The 18,577-nt window shown below is 39.5% G+C and overlaps 2 protein-coding genes across 3 annotated transcripts; one reads left to right on the top strand and one right to left on the bottom strand.

Moving 5' to 3' along the window:
• Window positions 1–5,684: 5,684 nt before the first annotated feature.
• si:dkey-202l22.6 (interferon-induced very large GTPase 1) lies at window positions 5,685–13,461 on the bottom strand. The gene is made up of 4 exons (XM_044031514.1): window positions 13,292–13,461; window positions 12,186–12,320; window positions 6,677–11,615; window positions 5,685–6,572 (listed from the first exon to the last, which is right to left on the bottom strand). Exons 2-4 carry the CDS (start codon window positions 12,226–12,228, stop codon window positions 6,431–6,433), a joined length of 5,124 nt encoding a protein of 1,707 aa, XP_043887449.1. The 5' UTR covers window positions 12,229–12,320; window positions 13,292–13,461; the 3' UTR covers window positions 5,685–6,430.
• A 910-nt stretch (window positions 13,462–14,371) lies between these two features.
• LOC122773002 lies at window positions 14,372–16,975 on the top strand. 2 transcript variants are annotated; one of them, XM_044031356.1, is made up of 4 exons: window positions 14,372–14,625; window positions 14,938–15,054; window positions 16,241–16,283; window positions 16,456–16,975. In XM_044031356.1, the coding sequence occupies exons 1-4, from the start codon at window positions 14,572–14,574 to the stop codon at window positions 16,653–16,655; spliced, it is 414 nt and encodes a 137-aa protein (XP_043887291.1). In that variant the 5' UTR covers window positions 14,372–14,571; the 3' UTR covers window positions 16,656–16,975. The 2 variants fall into 2 exon arrangements, with proteins under 2 accessions (XP_043887291.1, XP_043887292.1); XM_044031357.1 differs by having other exon boundaries at window positions 14,373–14,625; window positions 16,519–16,975.
• The last annotated feature ends 1,602 nt before the right edge of the window (window positions 16,976–18,577 follow it).

The following is an 18,577-nucleotide window of genomic DNA, read 5'->3' as shown; positions in this document are numbered from 1 at the left end:
CTGATCTTAGAGACCGCAGAGGCCCAAATGGCCTATATATATATATATATATATACGTATATGTATATATATGCAAAAAGATAGCTACCAGATGATTTGGTTATGAGTCAGGCCTGGCACAGCTGATTGTGGCAATGATGTCCTGGGAAGAGTCAGCTGGAAGAAAGGAAAACAGAAAGTATGAGACAACTGAAGCGTGCAGCAAAGTTGTCTTGAAGTATATCACTGCAGCAACCATCATTTACACTTTTGTACGTCTTCATGTGTGTCGAGCACTGTCACCTTCACACCCCACAGTCCAAAAACATGCAGGTTAGATTAACTGTAAATTTGTAGGCGAAAATGTCAGTGTGATTTTATTTTTTATTGTTTTTGTCTCTGTATGTTGGCCCCGTGCTAGTTTTCCAAACAAAACACAGACATTCAGTCACCTGTTGGAACGTATTATCTGTCAATCACACTGTATTCACTCTACTATACTATAGAACTATAGCAAGAATTGAGATGAACTCCTCAGGAAAGGCTTCATGTGACCCTCAAAGGATAGACAATTGATCATTTCTGTCTTTTTTTCTCATCACAAGACACAAGACCACAGGGCTTACATAAAGGGACAGAATCATTACTCCCAATCTAAATAATTATACACCATGAGTCAGTGCAGAAAAAGGAAAGACACCAATCCAAAAAGGCTCAAATTTAAAAAGGCAGTTCTGCATCAAAGGTGTTTAGTCTGCAAGACTCATATTCAAGCCTTTTAGAAAGACCCCGTGCAATTTTACCCCTTGAAGCTTGGGAGATGTGGAGCCATTAAACTTCAATTAAGCTTAAATTTGAGAAGCTGAGATGATAAAAAATACAATATTCAAGTGTGTAATAGTGTGAACAAACCAGCGATTGCTTGTTTTTTACATATTAGAATCAAAAACAAGAAATGATTCTGCAGTACGCTGACTTTTTGATTTTGATTACAACTGAAACTGTGATGTTTTGAGGGTGCAGCGGCACAGCTCGCCTGCCTCACGAAATGTCACCGTCTGATAAGTTTTGACTCAGCGCTCCTTAAGGACACCTTTAGCAGCAAACAGTCACAGTAGATTAGCTTGGCTTCACACCCCCACATCATGGCTCTGACCTTCATATGTCTCAATGTACATTCAACCACTTTCATGGTCCCAGTTTTGGACCCCGCTGCCTACCTGAAAGGAAATGCTACAGAGATCAAGGAAGGGAAGAATATCAGGCAACTGGCAGTGACATCAATCATTAGAATGTGAACTCCTGTCTTTAAACCCTGAGATTGACGATTTAGCCAATAGTGGAAGTTCAGAGACGTCTTTTTGGATGATGCTAGCTGTCAATCACTCATGTGTGCCATACTTTAGACTCTGTTTTTCCTTTAAATGGGCCGACGTGCATCCACTCTTTTAAAAAATAGTCCATGGATGATCATTAAGAGAAGTGTACAGTAGTAGTGGCTCGAGTGAAAGCAGAGGATGGGTCTTTAGACAGAGGAAAACTATTGATTTTAGCAAAAAACATTTTTAAAAAAATAATTAAAAAAATGTAAAAAGAAAGAAAGATACAACATTTCACTAAAAGGATGGCTTCATTCAAAAGCTGTATTTTGTGATTGTGTGTCAGTTCATCTTGATTTCATGCTCATCTTTGATTCCATAGGTCAATCTGTCCTTGCACTCCCAAAGACATTGTTATGCTCATCTGCTTCTTTTTCTTTCTTTTTTTTTGTTACCCAAAAAGATGATGGAATCTGGCTGAGAGAACAGTGCTTTGTTGCTAAGCGTTAAAGTGATATTGCAGTATGGCAGTCTAAACTATTGTCACTGCAACCTGTGCCGTATATGTCAGCTCGGTCAGTCTTCGTAGCAAACACACTTTCAGCAGTTTCCTGGTCAGTAGATTACACTTTTTGTCAACATCAGCAAACACAGGTACCTCTGTAAATGAAAAGGAAACACCTCCACCCCAGATAGGTCTACTTTCACACAATTCCGTCCACCGTAGTGCTGCTGCAGCCAGCTGCTGACAGAATGTGTTGACTCCTCGGACCAAAAAAGTGACAACATGTGATTGTGTTCGAGAGGCACTGAGGTTCCAAGGCTCGAGGACCATTTGCTGCTGTTTGTTCTTGTGTGGTAAAGAAACAGCATCTCTGAATCTGAGGACTTTAGATTTAAAAACAAAGATTAAGTCCTATTCACCACAGGCTGCTAAAACAAGCAGTTACTTTGTTTTATATAAAATAGACTGACAGAGCAGATATTGCATCCTGGCTTTTTCAACATAGGCTATATCTTGGTAGTAGACAGTGAAGAAAGGATCTATGTTCACATCTCAGCTGCACATGGAGTTGTTTTTTAATATATATCCACTCTAAGTCAATATAGATTTGACCACAGACCAGTGACTCACTGCTGCATCAAACTGTCTATTGATTGTTTTTATATAAGCGGTCACATTGTATGTAATTGCTATCTAGAGAACCATTAGCGTTCGTGTATACTTTGTCACTTTAACTGTCCAAAAAAGTGCCTTTTTCGCAGGGCCTTTTAAGCAGCTTTTGTTTTCATTTGAGTTTGGTGAGAAAGTTGAACTGTAGGCACTTTAAGTACTTACAAACGTATTCTCAGGCTGGAAGAATTGGCTTTGTAATCAGTCAGTCAGCAGGTCCACTTGTACTTAACAGCTGTGTATGATAGGCAGGGGCTGGTGGCAGTTATTGGCCGGCTGTTTTGCTGTTTGCAATGTGTCAGAGGGAGAAATCCGTCAGCACTAAAACCACAAACACACACAAAAAACTGACTGCGCTATAGTATTAGTTTTGAGCCAATATAAGGTGTCAGAGTGACAGAATACACTATTTCACAGCTCAGATATACTGTAAATAGGGCAATCACAGATGCAATCTCATGACACACAAGCAAGGGAAGACATGGATCATCCTAACCTGCACTAATATAAGCTCAACTTCATGTGGTCAGCAGCTAAAATGATCAATTATAAATACATTTAAACACACACTGTAAATGACACTAAGCATAAGGCACACTAAGCCATAGGTTCCTTTATGTGGGTGCACATTTTGTATCCGTTTGTGTGTGTGTGTGTGTGTGTGTGTGTGTGTGTGTGTGTGTGTGTGTGAGGCAATAAAAGAGTAAACACAGTCATCGCAGCAGTGTTTACTGGATGGATGGCGATGTTTATCTGTATATTTCAAAGACATGTTTCCTCCTTCTCCTTCTTCAGCCTCAATTTACCAGAAGAAAACTATGGCTGAAATATTATTGCTGAGTGAGTGCAAATCAAACCCAAAAGTGATTCTGATTTAAAAACAGAAGAAAATACAAACAGCTGTTTTCAATTCTTTCTCTCTCTCTCTCTCGCTCCTGTTCTTGGAATGTGCTTTAAAAATATATTTCCCCAAGTAGATGCAAGTAGTTCATGTTGTCATTTAAAGTGTGCCAACCAGATGTTATTAATGTGTGCAATTCATTTCAGTTTGTTAATCACTGGTTTGAAGCAGTGTATGGAAATGTTGTGCACGACATGACGTGAGGAGATTTTAGAATGAATCCTCCACACACACACACACATATTTAAATTCATATATATATATATATATATATATATATATATATATATATATATATGTTTCTTGTGTACTTAAAACTTATGTAAATAATATAATATAGCTACTTATTTTGCAAAACTGGAATTTAAATTTAAATTTTTATTTTATTGCTGCACAGTTCCACAGTGGGGCTTGTTGTCATTTCACTGGGGGTGTACTTGTACATCCACATGTGACAAATAAAACACTTGAATCCTGAACACTTGTCTCAGTATGTTTACACATTTTTACCCCAGCTTTGTTCCAAACGTAATGGAAAATTTGATCTACTTGGCTACCACTGAGCCACTCCACCCCTGTAATAATTGCATTTCATTTAGTACACAACACTGACAGTTGTCTTCAGTCTAACACTCTTCATGCACTTTTCTCAGCCACCTGCCTGATTCTCTGTTTGACAAGCTACATCCTGTCTTCTTATATAGAATATTTCCCCTTTTGCAGATATCAGTTCTTTTTGAACACTAAAGATAACTAGAACTGTTTTACCTTTGATACTTTACCTCTGAAACAGGAAATATGTTTTGTGGTTAATGACTGGACTCTATGAGCATAGCAGAGTACAGAGACGGATGTGAATTCATAATGTACTATAGATTAATAATGAATTAATCATTAATCATGAGTGGAAGAGTGTCTTGGTTTAAAGGAATTACTTTAGCCTGACTGGAGATTGACGCTCTGTTTCCTAAGTAGGAGTCCGGGCAGACAAGCATGCAAAGATCCACAATGAAGCAGGCAGTGAGGGAAGCTCGCTGATAGAGAACAGACAAAGTCAATCAGCAGGTTCAGGGAGGCAGGTAAAGTAACGTCAAGATTTAGTTCATCAGCAGTTCAGCCAAATTGCATCTAACCACAGTCAGTGAGGCGATCTGGCAGATTTATGGTAAATCATGAATATCAGGAATAAAATGAATATCATGATTTATTTATTTTACCGTAGCTGATATAAATCTGCTACGAGACAAAAATATGCAGGAGTGTCAGTTGAGGGTCAGACGTCCAGAAGCCAGAATGCACAGACACAGAATCAACAGCAGGACCCAAGGGAGGAGAGGCAGAGAGAAAAGGAATAAGAAACAGAGCACAGAGTAAAGCGACTACACTCTCTACAGCTCTCCTGTATGCTATTAGATTGTCTTTTCAGGCTTGGTGGATATATTTCTGAGCATTGACTCATTCTTTTTCAGTGGCCACAGTGAAACGTGTCACACACACTGTGGCTGCTTCACCATCACCACAATCTTCAACTTCCGTTTTGATAATGTCGAAATAGCTCTTTGTCATTTAGACATGGCAGTAATGAATTGTTGCCTTGACTTTTGTTTTCATCGTTGAATAGCTATTGTTGTTAACTGTTGTTGTTAGTTCTGGGTTGCCATGGCTTTGGCTGTCAAATAAAATCCACCAGATTTCTATATAATACAAATTTCACCACAAGAGGGATGAATGCCATATATCTCTGTCAGATCACATTTCCACCAAAAGGTTAATCATTTTCAAAGACCACATTGTTTCCTGGACAACATCTCAAAAGTCACTGACTACAGCATAATGCAACTCAACATACCATCACTGTCAGATTTGACAATGTTTGAACAAAACCAGTCCAAATTTATATTAGTCAACATACAGAGCAATGGTCTTCACTGAAGTATGATCAAATAAACCTAATGTCATGCTGTAAATCTGTTGCTCGTAGTTTGTTTGCTTGTGCAAACAAACAGCAACCCACCCTCATTTTAACCTTTTTTGCCCTGACTTTATTTTCATTCAGAGTGGAGAAATCCTTTAAGAATTGAAGGTCATGACTGGGATCATTTGCCATAGATCCTTGCGATAGGATGCTGTTCATCATTGTGATGTTGCTACTGCTAGGTCGACGCAGTGATGTAATGTTAACCATGCTATTAATTTACTGATTGCGTCTGAGATTTTCTTAAATGATGATGATGATGCATCAAAAAAACACAACATTTTGTGACAACAGCTTAAAAGCAATAATTTTATAAAAAAAAATCAGATTCACAAATGAATGAATTAATTGATGGATTAATATAAGAAATAACAAGACAGATTCAGCATCTATATATACAAAATAATGGTCTCTGAGATTTCCCATCCTACATCGCCCTCTTGTGGCTCTCACCATTTGACTTTGCCTTTATCTCATTCACTTCACTTCAGTGATGTTGTGATGCAAACATCCACGCGTCAGTAATATAAAATGCTAAAAGTACAGTAGACCATGTGTATTTAAAAAGAGCAAATAAGGAATACAATTATCACAGTTGTAGTGTTTTTGTTGCTGTCACTTAAATACTTTCCCTTCCTGTTGTTGTAACACATTTGACTGTTTCACTGGCACATCCTCCAAGTGAAAATGTATCATCGCAATGTTTATGTCTTCATATAAAACTAGGGCTATGGATATACTGTGGATAGACTTAGCACACACAATATGTTACATATCTGCACATCTAAATTACAGGTTTAAAAGGTTATCGGGTTGCAGTGGATTTAGATAATAAGGTATACGATTTGTTTTAAAAAAATATATTATTTCTCGATAGGACCATGTCTTATTAAGGGAATGACTAAAAGAAAACATAATATAATCATTTAAAAAAACAAGTCAGTTTCCATCATCAATGTTTTAAAGTATGGTTCTCAGGAATATTTTTTCTGACAAATGTTGCTGTTATCAAAATCAGTGGTGAATGTAAGTCTGATACAAGGTCATACCCGATCTTTATCACCAAAATGTGTTGTTGTTGATCAGCACAGTCTAGTGATGTAAGCGTCCTTCAGACTGCTTAAAGCCTCCTCCGCAGTGACTGTATTCCACTCCAGAGGAAGATTTGCTGCCATCTCCCCATATTCCCTGAGAAACTTCTCTCTGAACCTCACCAAGACATACCTGCAAATGAAAGGTCGATTAGCTTTTTTCATGCAGCATATAAAGAAAATATAGACCAGGTAACATTTTAATATCTGTCATGATAATATTTGGAACTAACTTACCTCCAGTAAGCACTGGACATCTGCATGTTTTGGTCCTCAGGGTCGATGGCCCAGTCTGTGTTGAGGGAAAGGAAGTTCCTGCATGGCACATATGTACTCTGCATGTTCTGGTTCTGGACCGAGTCACACTCACTCATAATTTCAGGGCAACTGATAACGGACACAAAAGGCAGCATCCATTTGGGTCTGTGGAACACAGCTCTGTGAACCTGATGTCCTTTTGTCTCCTCCTCACACGGGGCTCTGCAGAGTGGACATCGCTTATCACAGCCTCTCACTCTGTTGAAGAGGGACTGTTTGGGGTCACTAAGGCAACTAAGAAGTTGGGTGACATCCACTTTTTGGGAGAACTCCTGGGCGAGGTCCAACCGCAATGCAGCCAGTAACTCCATTAAATGTTTGACAAAATGATCCCATTCTGTGACGATACTGAAGAGAGGTCCATCCAGAGAGGACCTGGAGACATCCAAATCTGCATCACTCTCTAAAATGAGGCACACTCTTTCCAGCAGTGGCTTTGTATCGCGCTGCACTCCATTTGTATCCTCTGCTGTTTGGCTCATTGCTGCTGCAATCTTTCCTACAATTTCTCCAAGTCGGTTTAGCCTCCAATTATTCACGTTGGTTGATTCAGAGAGGTAAGCCACCAGTGTCTCCTGGACCTTCTTCTGCCTGTAGGCGTCATAACAATGCAAGTATTCCAGAAATCCTTCAAAGCTGTCTTCCTTTATCAGCTCTTCCAGCAAGCTTTGGTTGAAGGCGCGTGAGGACTGATACTGCTGTTGTTTAGATTGGATGTCTTGTACAATATGTGGCCCCAGTGGCCCATAGATATAGTCCAAAACAGCAGGTTTGATGACTATGGAGGTGAATGCTTGTGCCACCCTGTGACGTTGGTCTCTCTTCCTGAACTGGTAAATGAACTTTGCCAGGTATGTACTCTTGCTCACAGTCATGTATGTCAAAAGCTCTTTGTCTTTGGCATAGCGGTCATGTACTTTTTGGAAATCCTGGCACGCCCAGCTACACAGATACACTTTAAGATCCACTTCAAAAGCTGTTCTGATTCCCATAGACTTTTCCCTCAAAGTTTTTTCAACATTCTCTAAAATTTCAGTAATGTAGCTGTCAGAGAAATTTGCCACTAAGCTTGATTTATCTGCCACAAACTGTTTGTATTCTGCTATCAAAGTGCATGCTACCTGTTCAGCCTCTGACTTCTGGAGTTTGTTGTTGTCCTTTTTTAACCTGTTGCGGTATCCAAAGTGGTCATCATAAACTTGGAAGCCAGATATCAGGTTTTGGCTAATGTCTTCAGTTTTCTTCATGTGTTTGTGGAGACCACGGCTGATCAGATTCTGTCTCAGGATATCTGTCACTCTTGCAGTTATATTCTCATTCTCTGTAGGCCTGAATTCAAAGCTGGACAGTGTTGTATTCCATACAGCCTCAAACTCCTCCTCTAGTTTTTCATCCTGTAGGAGAACTTTGGTTGACTTGCTGTTCTCTAGGAGTTTGCACAGCGTGGACTCTTGCTCTTTTTCCAATAAGGTCTCAAATTTGTTCAGCTGTACATACGAACAATGACTCTCACTGGCTGTTGCCAACCTTTGCATTGATTCTTGAGTTACTCGCTCCCGGAGGTCATCAATATACCACATACAAATTGGCTGTAATGTTTCAAATCTCTCTTTGAGGATGTCATTTGCCAGCATATAGGTATCTACGTCTGACTTGAGTTTGTCTAACTCTGTTTTGATGTCCACCTTGACTTCATCCTTCAACGCACTCAGAAGGCCATTTTGGATTTCAGCTTTTAAAGCCCTTTCCTTTGTGGCAAAGATTTTTCTTTCTGCACCCAAAAGCCAACTTTTTGTGTGCTCCAGAAAACTATCCTCCCACTGAGAGAACTCTATGCAAAATAAAGAAAACGCTAATGCTGTGTTAGTATTTTGCAAACCAGTGGTGAATGATTCTTTTTTTAGTGCGTCCCAAACTGCACTCAAACGAATCATAAATTGTGGCAGACTTGTGGCTTCATATTTAGCTGCCCATTTTTCCAATGACTCAAACACGTTTTTTTTAAACTTCAAAACAGCCTTACCATACTGACTATCAACTGGATCAGATGGGGATGCACTGGACCAAGGCCCTTTGATACAGGTGATGTCGCTTGTGTTCTTTGTTTTTTGCTCATCTGAATTATTCGTTCCTTTGACCTCAGTTGCATCTTGAAGCATCTCACAAACACGCTTTAACTGCGAGGCTAGTAACAAACTGTTTATATCTTCATCCTGAACCAGGATTTGGCAGCTGGGTACGGGGCCAGATTCTTTTATTCGTAGGAGCGCACTGACAATGACAGTGAAGTCTGTTTCGAAGTCAGAACTTGCATTTGAAGCAATATTATGCATTATAACATTGCTCAATGCTGTTGCAACAGTGACCATCTCATTGTCATGGATCCTGGTATTTATTTTGTTGTCTTGAGAAGGTGAGCAGAGACCATCTACATTGATTAACAGTAGATAATCACACCTCATGGGCTTTCTCAAGGATTGTGGGAGACAGAGCACAACCATGTACACCCCTCTAGTGGTTCTTTTGCCTCCATTGGGGAACTGTACACCAAATAATGCCAAGAGAACCTCTGCATTATTTGCATGATGTACGCCAAGATTTGTAACCACTCTCATTTTGGGTTGCTGTGGGAGTCGGCGTTTGAGCTCTCCAAAGACACAGCCCAGCCAGCGAATGGGAATGTTTGAGGCATCCCCATCCATTAGCTCAAGTGGAACCCCGTAAAGGAGCAGGTCTGCAGCTAAACTGGGTAGACGCAACACACTCTGGCTCCCAATGCCAGGGCTGATGTAAGTAAAGTCAAAAATTAGGCCCATCTCACGCAAAAAGTGCTCAAGCCCCAGTGAAGATGGATCAGGTTCAACCTGATCAACTTCAACCTGATCAGGTTGAACAACCTGATCAGGTTCAACCAGATCCATCATCACCTGTGGTTCAGTGGGAACACCTGGGTGCATACGTTGCTCAGTAGGGTTTGAATCTGCGGCTGCTATTGTTAGCTCATGTTTACATTGCTGTGTCTCTTGGCAGCTCAAGGGTACATCAGACTCCAAATCACTGTCTTGGTTTTGTTCTTCAAAACAGTTTTCAGTTATGCCTTCGCTTTGAATTGCACCATTGGATGTCATATGCAACTCCTGCTCTGGAACTAAATCAACTGCGGACCCAAGATTTTCAGTCAGTCCAGCATTTACAGGTTGCTCATCAGAGATCTCGCCTTCAAACATTGAGTCTGTACAGAAGCTATCACTGTCAAAGAGGTCATTAGTGACATTCTGATCATCTGAGAGCTGATCAGAATGTTCAGACATACCATTTTGACTTTCTGTCTTCGGATCTGTGAATAGATCATGTGTATGGCTTTCTGTTTCAGTTTGCTTTAGCGTAAGCCTCAATTTCATCCAGTTCAGGAAATAGGTCCTCTCTACTTTATCTGTTGTGAAAAGCGCATTGGTAAAAATCTTCATTGCTGGGGTCATTTTGTAGCTCCTCAACTCAGCCAAAATGGCTTTCTTTTCTTTTCGCAGTTGGAGGTGAAGCTGTTTTTCTTCTTTTCCCAGTTTACTCTCCTTCTTTTCTATTTCTGTCAGATTGCTCCACAAAGGCCCCTGTAAGGGAAGCTGCTTCTCCATAAACTGGTCAAGTCCATCATCCAAACCTTTTAATACTTTCTCCATTGTGGCCATTGCCTGTTTACAGCATGTCCCTTCATCTAAATTAAGGCCAAGTTCCACTGCTATTTCTGCTGCTTCCTCTAATGTAACAAGTTTCAGTTTGTCTGGATACAGCTCTTTCAGTATCTCACACAACCTTTGAGCAAGTTCCTCCTCACTCAAATCTTTCCCTTGCAGCACTGACCCTTCAGGTACCCCCATGTCTTTTACAAAGTTTAGACCAGCAAACCCCACAACTCTGTTTTCATTTTTCCCAGAGTCCATGTCAACCACTATGAGCTTGCTTGCCATGTCTTTGTGGGAAGCAAGAAGTTGTTTGTCTTTTTCCCTAAGAGTATCGCAGAAAACAATCACAACTGAAGAAGCTTGACATAGAAGGCTGAAGCATTTCTCATGCATGCTGGCATCACCACGTAGGTTAGAGATGACCACAGGGACAGGGAGAAAATCTCTCAAAGTGTCTTCACTGGGGACATACCATCCAATCTCTACCAGGCCATTGGATAGTGTTTGGGGAAGCTGCCCTCCATCCATTCCCCTGTGTACAAATGTTTCATTGCAAGATTTGAGTCCAGTTATGATTTGGTTGAGCACCTGTGACTTGGAGACACCACAGCGACCAAGTTTCACACAAGAAACCATCGGCATGCGCGTACTCGCCAGATTACCTTCTTGAACCCTCTCATTTTGTGCGGGTAAGTGACTTGTCCAATGGCTCACAACACTTCTCATGGGCCAGAGAAGAAAGTGACTAGGTTCTTCAGGAATCATACTTGGTAGGACTAGGGGCACAGCAAACTGACACTGCACCATGCGCCATGTCATCTCCTGCTGAAGGAAGTTGTTGGCAGACATGAAGACAGCTGTGACTAGATCAAGGGGATTTAAGATGGACTGGCTTTCTCTACCCAAACCATTCGGTATCTCAGGTAAATTGTTGGTATCATCTGGAGCATCACTTGGACCTTTGCAGCAAGTACTCCTGGCATCTGGGCTGAGTAGCCAAAGACGTCGAAGAAAAGCATTTGGCAGATCTTTGGACTCTTGAGGAGCTTGATCCTCCAAAGACCAAGTGCTGATCTCCAGCATGCATGCTGGGTCCATTGGTACATACTTGAAGAACTCCAGGCCCAGGTTACATAGTATCTGTGCTCGGAGATTATCATTTGGAGGATCTGGAGGATCTTGTGAAAAAAAGGTTATAAATTAGTAGGTACATTAACCATATTCATTATAAATAATAATCTTGAAACGATTTCAACCAGTTAATTATAAAGTAACGTTTTTTAGGAGCAGGGACTTTTTTTTTCTTATATATATTGTTTTGATTGGTAAACTTGTTCTTGTTTTACTTCATGCTTCAATCATGCAAGGAATTTTAGTTCTGAAGAATTTTATACTATTTTCACTAAATTACTGGGTTATCAGCTGTTAAATCAGTACAGTATTTAATCATGTAGTAGTAATTATTTAAACTTTTTGAGCTTATCTTTCCTGTTACTGTAGGTAGGTGCTTAAAGAGTATCCTAGAGTATCCTATTTTATCTAATATCCCAATCTAATCCAATATAATTTATAATCCATACATTTACATTTAAGCATTTAGCAGACGCCTTTATCCAAAAAATATACATCCCAACCCCCAACAAAAAATAAAATAAAATAAAATAAAATAAAATAAAATAAAATAAAATAAAATAAAATAAAATAAAATATAATTTAATAACGGGAGAAAGAAAGAAAAAAATACATACATTTCTTCTTGCTGCTTATGCGTTTAGATAGCTTTATCGACATGATGGCGAATCCACTTGAGTGCCTCTCGTCTCTGTGTTGAGTTCTTCTTTATTCAGCCACATCACTGATAGTGTGGTACGCTGAAAGGAACCCTGTGATTAAAGTTTGTAACACAGACATTAATGACGTTTACAGGACAACAAAACACCACAATCAAAAGTATGTTACAGTGCATTTGGTCTAAAACCATTTCATTCACATGCAGCCTTCAGTATTTCTCTGTTACAATGTAAATGTAAATGTATATCATTTGTAGATGTGTAACAATAACACAACAAACAGTGTTGGAAAGTGCAGGGAAGCCTGTGCGGCCATGAGATCATTAATGGAAGAGAAAATAACTTTTTTGTGTGATATTGGAAATCTTTACCCTTTACTGTTTTCTTAAACAGGGTTAAAAGTTTCAGCTGACAAATGGCTGGTATTATGTAAAATACAGCATTGGAGAAGTCAATGAGAAATAAGAGAGAAAAGGAAGTGAGCAAGCGCTATCATGGAACTCACAAGCAGCCGCGAGGGAAAACACAGGAGACTAAAATACTAATGGGTGATCTAAACAGGAGATTAAAGAAGGTAAAAGAGAAATTAAAAACGTATTAGTAACAGATCAAATGTAATGAAATAGATAAGTGAATCAGCAGTTAAAAGAATTAAGTAAATAGATGAATAAACAAAATAAATAAATTAGGTGAGAATGTTAAAGGAAGAGCACTAAAAAGGACAAGTAAATAATAAATATCTGGTAAAAGCCACGTTAAAAAGGTCATGTCTTGTTCCTTTTTTGGTTGAATGTCAGATTTTATAGATCAGAGTGTTTTTACTTGTGCCATTCATGAAATAATGGTAGATTAACAAGTAAGAAGGTGGATGCAATTTACAGTATTTCACTGAATCTACCAGCCATCATCAACCAGCTCAATTTAATATATGGTACAGTCATATTTGTCATGCCGTATCAATACAAATCTCCTCATAAAAAGTATATTGTTTCATGTATAATTTCAAAAACAAGAATGCAAACATAAACGTGCAATAGTGTTGTAGAATATTATAATGTTCTTACCTTTTTCTCCCCACACTTAGTAAAAGAGGACGTGTATCCACAGATGTCTGTGGGTCTCTGGCCGTCAGGGAAGATCTTATATCTGTCATCGAGGTGTAAGACACATTCCTGTGTTTCTATCTGATCCCACACTGTATGTACGAAGACTCGAAGCGCCGCCACCAGCATCACCAAACGCCTATAATCAAGTTAAGAAATGACAATATTGATGAGGTAAACATTCCTTCAGAGGACAACCTTGATACCCAAGCGTGATAACCGCAGGCTGCGTCAGTGCCAATACACTGGTGAGATAATATGTGCACAGGCACCTGCCCACACACTTATCATTAGTTTCAGACTATGACGCACAGTCACACACAAACATTTACACGTGTGTGATGTCCGAGATACGGGCCTGTCTGGTTGTAACAGATAACTGACATAAGAGAGGGAGCCTGTTAGGAATGATAGGAATCAAAGTTGGAAGGTCAGATTTAGGCTGTCAGAATAAGATTTGAAACTTGCAATTAAAGCTTTATTCATTTTTTACAAACGCTTTATTAAAACACAAAAACATCTGATTTAAAATATTGGTGGTGAGGTTTTTTTTTTTTTATGTTACGAAAATTATTTGCAAAAAAAAATAGCTCCATCCATCCATTCATCTTCTACCGTTTTATCCTCCTATACGGTCAATTTTGAGTGTCCAATTTGTCTCATCCCCAAATCTACATGTCTTTGGACAGTGGGAGGAAACTGACGAACCTGAAAAAACCCCACACACACACATGGGGAGAACATGCAAACTCCATGCAGAAAGGCCCTTTTTCCGACTGGGTCATGAACGTGGGTCTTCTTGCTCCAGGAGTGCAAACCACTTCAAAGTTGCTCTTGTTAATATTAAGCTTATTCTTTTTCTTACTCTTACATATGCAAATAAATCCTGATCTGGTCTTTGTTGCTGGAAAGGTGAAGGAACACCTGAGGGATAAATGTTGTGCCGAGGAAAAAGATTACTGCTTCTCTATTTCTGTCCTGCAAAGCTCCTTAGCAGTCTTACCCTCGTGTGTCTGTGCGTGTGTGTTAGGCAGCATGTGATTGTGTTTACTGGACGAGCCCGTGTGAGTGGACATACTCATCACTGTGGTCAAACGTCCTTCCCTCTGAGTGGTGCTCTGTTACATTCCTGATTGCTGTCGCTGCGTGGACTTATCTTTCCAGCAGTGGGACTGAGGAGAGCAGACAAGAAGCAAAGAGAACGCTGAGGACTAACAGAAGCTTAAGGAACAGTGGGCAGGATGTTGGTCACCATGCTAACAACCATGTACATGGTGGTCAGAGTCATAGAATCGGTAAGATGATTGAAAGGATAGATGGAACTGAGATAATTGCAGCAAAAATGATTAAAAAAAAGAAAGAAATGATAACATGAAAGCATTCATTCAATAGGAAGAAAAAGGAATGACAGCTGCAATCTTAACCATAAGATTGTTAACCAATTCAGCAGTTATATCACATACCATCAAAACATTTAACATGTTCATTTTTCCCCTTGTTGTTCCCAGTCGTTTCCCTTTTTCTTTTTTTTAATAAGTATTTGTAAATAAAGTGGCAGAAATGGGATGTCACCTCCGCAGTGACCGTGTTCTCCTGCTCTCTTTCAGATAGGAGTACGGTTTGCACGGCAACAGGAACCTTTACCTTATATGGTGTCACAGCCTTTGCCTTGGCAGGTTCACTCAGTGTCCCACAGTCGGAGGAGCAGCAGCAAAGCAGATGAGGTTTGTCATCACGAGACACGGTGGACCTGTAATTGTTATCGTACATGCAGCCGTGAACGTAGCTGGCAAATTTCTATTTCACTCATCGATTAGCGTTTTTGAAAAATCTTCTGGTTATCTAATGGTCAGAGAGTGCATTTGGAGCGTTGGGCAGTCAAACCTGACTCAGCATGTGAGCATGTAAGCTGGTCTCAGTCAAGGACTGAAAAGGAAATGCAGAGAGATGTGATTTACACAACAGAGAGGAATTTTGACTCTCCAGCGACAGTCAAGACAGTTTGACAGTGAACCATCATTCACCTTGAAAGTGAGGAAGCTAAATGTAACTAATGTATTGGAAATAATGACATTGCTAATCTTATTATGTACATACGTTTATACTGTGTACATGTTATACTGTCCACAGTAACGTGGCCACTACCCAACCTTTAACTTGCCCTCTTTAACAAGAAAAACAGGTCGGTCAACTTAAACCTCAGGTGTTGTTTACATAAGAGCACACACTTCACCCTGTCTCCGGCTTTTCATGTACAGTGTAATTCATGTGCAACAAAGAGCGAGCTGGCAAATAAAAACCAGAGGCAGGCTGAAGCAGGACAGAAGGACTGTGGTGGCTGAGAAACAATGTTGACGGGTAATAAGACGAGAGGTTGAGGGAACAGTACACAAAGTTAAATTGAAGGACACTTACTTCTCTGGTAAAAGGAGAGACCAGAGGTCACGGAAGAGGTCATGACTCCGGTGTGTGGGACTGAGCAAAGACTCAGAGCCAAACTGATGCATTAACAGTGTAAGCTGCTCCAGCCTGCGGCTTCTTTGCTGTTGCACTGCAAGAGCTGTAATCCCAATTAAGGGGATCAGTAATTGAGGTCATTAATGTGGCTGTGGATAGAAAGGATACATACACACACACACACACACACACAGAGTATATGACATGTCATTTTTTTTAACAGCACATTCTGTACAGTCGGGTTGTGCCTGTTCTGTTGATCTGTTTACATGTGTCTAACATTTGTGCCGACAGTGGTATGTGAACAATGTTTCCATATCAGATGGTTTCCTTGATAATTAGCATACCTGATGGTATCTGATGTGTCTTGCACACAATCCTCACCCAGTGACTGCGTGTCTCAGAGTGTGTATTCATTTGAAATCGTCCCCTAACACAGGCGTTCTGTTTCAGTTCGATGGCTTCAGGAGGAACAGCATAGGCGTGTACAGAAAGAGTAAGTACTGTTAAATAACTTGAATGCTGGCTTATTCGATGTCATTATAACTCCCGCCTTAATGTTACCACTTTCAGTTGCTAGTGTCAAATCCATATGACTCAGATTTTAATCAGAATGGAATCAAAGTTTTATAAGTAAACCATGTGTTTGGACTCAATCACTGCTACAGACTTTGTCTCCATGGCTATTGCCTCTACCTCTCTGGCTGTCCCCTGTGTCCTGTCGTGCTCAGACTCTAATACCAGCAATGGGACGTGCACTCCTTCGCCCGCTCGTCCACTCAGCCCCGTGCCAGTTGAGAAGGCCGCTGCAACCATCCAAACCCATTTCAGGAAGTTCCAAGAGAAGAAACAGAAGAATGGCAAGTAGACACAGAGAGGGATGATGGTGGTACAGGTACAGCGAGCCCGAGAGACAAGAGACAGCCCGGGGACAGTCCTACATGTCCACAAAATGCACATAGATCCACAACTGTAAATAAACAAAGAAAAATGGATTAGTGACAGAAACTTCAGTAATATTTTGGATCTCATACAGCTGCTAAAACAGCTCATATTAAGGATTAAAAATTCTAGGTTGAACATGTACAACTGTGATAAGAGTGACTGTTAGAGTGTGAGTATGTTGTCATTTATGCATGACTGACATTTTTTTTAGTAAATAAATAAATATGGAGAAAACAAATTCAATCATTTGTAACACTGTGGACTTTTTTTATTATTATTTACAAATAAAAAATCCTCGCAGCATCCCATAACCTTACCTGAAATCATAGATCAGAAAGAATGGAGACTGCCATCACAGTTCATAAAAAGATAGCTTTATTGCACAAGGTGTTGAGTACTCTTTTTCTGTTTTTGTTTGTTTTCATAGAAAAGAAAATGTAGAGTTAAACACAAGCAATTTGCAAATTGAAGCAATGTTTCCCCATAAAAGTTTAAGGAACAACTTCTGAATTTTTTAAAACGTTTTAATTGTTATTTTTTTTCCTTTTTCTTTTTATAACCAGCAAAATTTTCAGAACATGCAATGCTGCTGTCCTCCCCCCAAAAAAGTGGAATTAGAAAAAAAGGCAAAATCTGTGACAAAGTAAAAATACTAAAACAAACAAACAAACAAAAAAAAGATAATGCAACCAAATGTCCTGTAAAAGGAGAAATCTATTCATGGTCCACTCTGACATATTTCAACTGCTCCATAAATCAAATAAAGGGTGTGTGTGTGTGTGTGTGTGTGTGTGTGTATATAGTTATATCATTTTTCATTAAGTTCTTTTCTGTTTCATTACAATAACTTCAGGTATTCAGAGTTTACATTGTGCCCTGGTTTCTAGTGAAGATGTCGAAAATAGTACTCATTTATACAAAACACTTTTCTATGTACACAAGTCTATTATGGAGTACAGGTGTGGGCAAAGGGGTACAGTGTAGGCGGGGTGGGAGACATCTGATTGGTTAGACAGATGTGGAAAAGGGGGAGGAAATAGCGTGTGAAGTTGCCCACACAAACACAGACACAGAGTGAGTTTGAAAGTATGTCTCTGCACTTTGAGGGGAAATCCAGCCAGTCACTAAGTCACCACAGTAAACGTGTCATATCTATAAGAATAAAAACATTTGTACTGTGTTGATGTAATTGTGGGGAAACGAAAAGGGTCAAGACTAAGTCATAAGTAACGAGACAAAAAAGTCCAAATCACTCACTACTGAATTAATACTTTTAGAACCAAATGCTGATAAAGTATGAAAAAATATTAATAAAAATGTGATGGCAGGATATTCCCTTAATGACAGATGATACATTTACTTTGGTCAAACTGACTGTAGATCTGTGTTTGGAAGTAACTTTACAGTTGAACTGGGGGCAGGTTAGGCAGTTTATTTAATCACTCCATCCAATATCCATACAACTGGAGTAAGGAACCCTCTGGTTTTTTTTTTGTTTCTAAAAAAAAGTCCTGTCCTATTTTTCTCTTTTTGCATAACTTGGAATGTAAATGCTGAAATAAAAATGTAAAGTAACAATCTATAAAATGGAAATTAAAAAATACATCTCTATTCTGACTACATGGGGGCGGGGGATGACGACTTTTATGAGCAGTTTTACTTTGTGGTATTTGTTTATTGGCTTTCAGTCCTAGAGTCTGGGGAGAACTTGCTATGACAGAGATTAGAAACAGAAATCTGTGTATATCTGTTTGTCTTCATTAACCCATAGTCAGAGGATGGCATTGAGTTTGTGAACACACCTTTGGAAGGTACAATACAACATATTACAATAGGCTCATTTAC

Source organism: Solea senegalensis, linkage group LG8, assembly GCF_019176455.1.
Source record: "Solea senegalensis isolate Sse05_10M linkage group LG8, IFAPA_SoseM_1, whole genome shotgun sequence".
NCBI lineage: Eukaryota > Metazoa > Chordata > Actinopteri > Pleuronectiformes > Soleidae > Solea > Solea senegalensis.
This window is presented reverse-complemented; position numbering and strand designations above follow the sequence as displayed.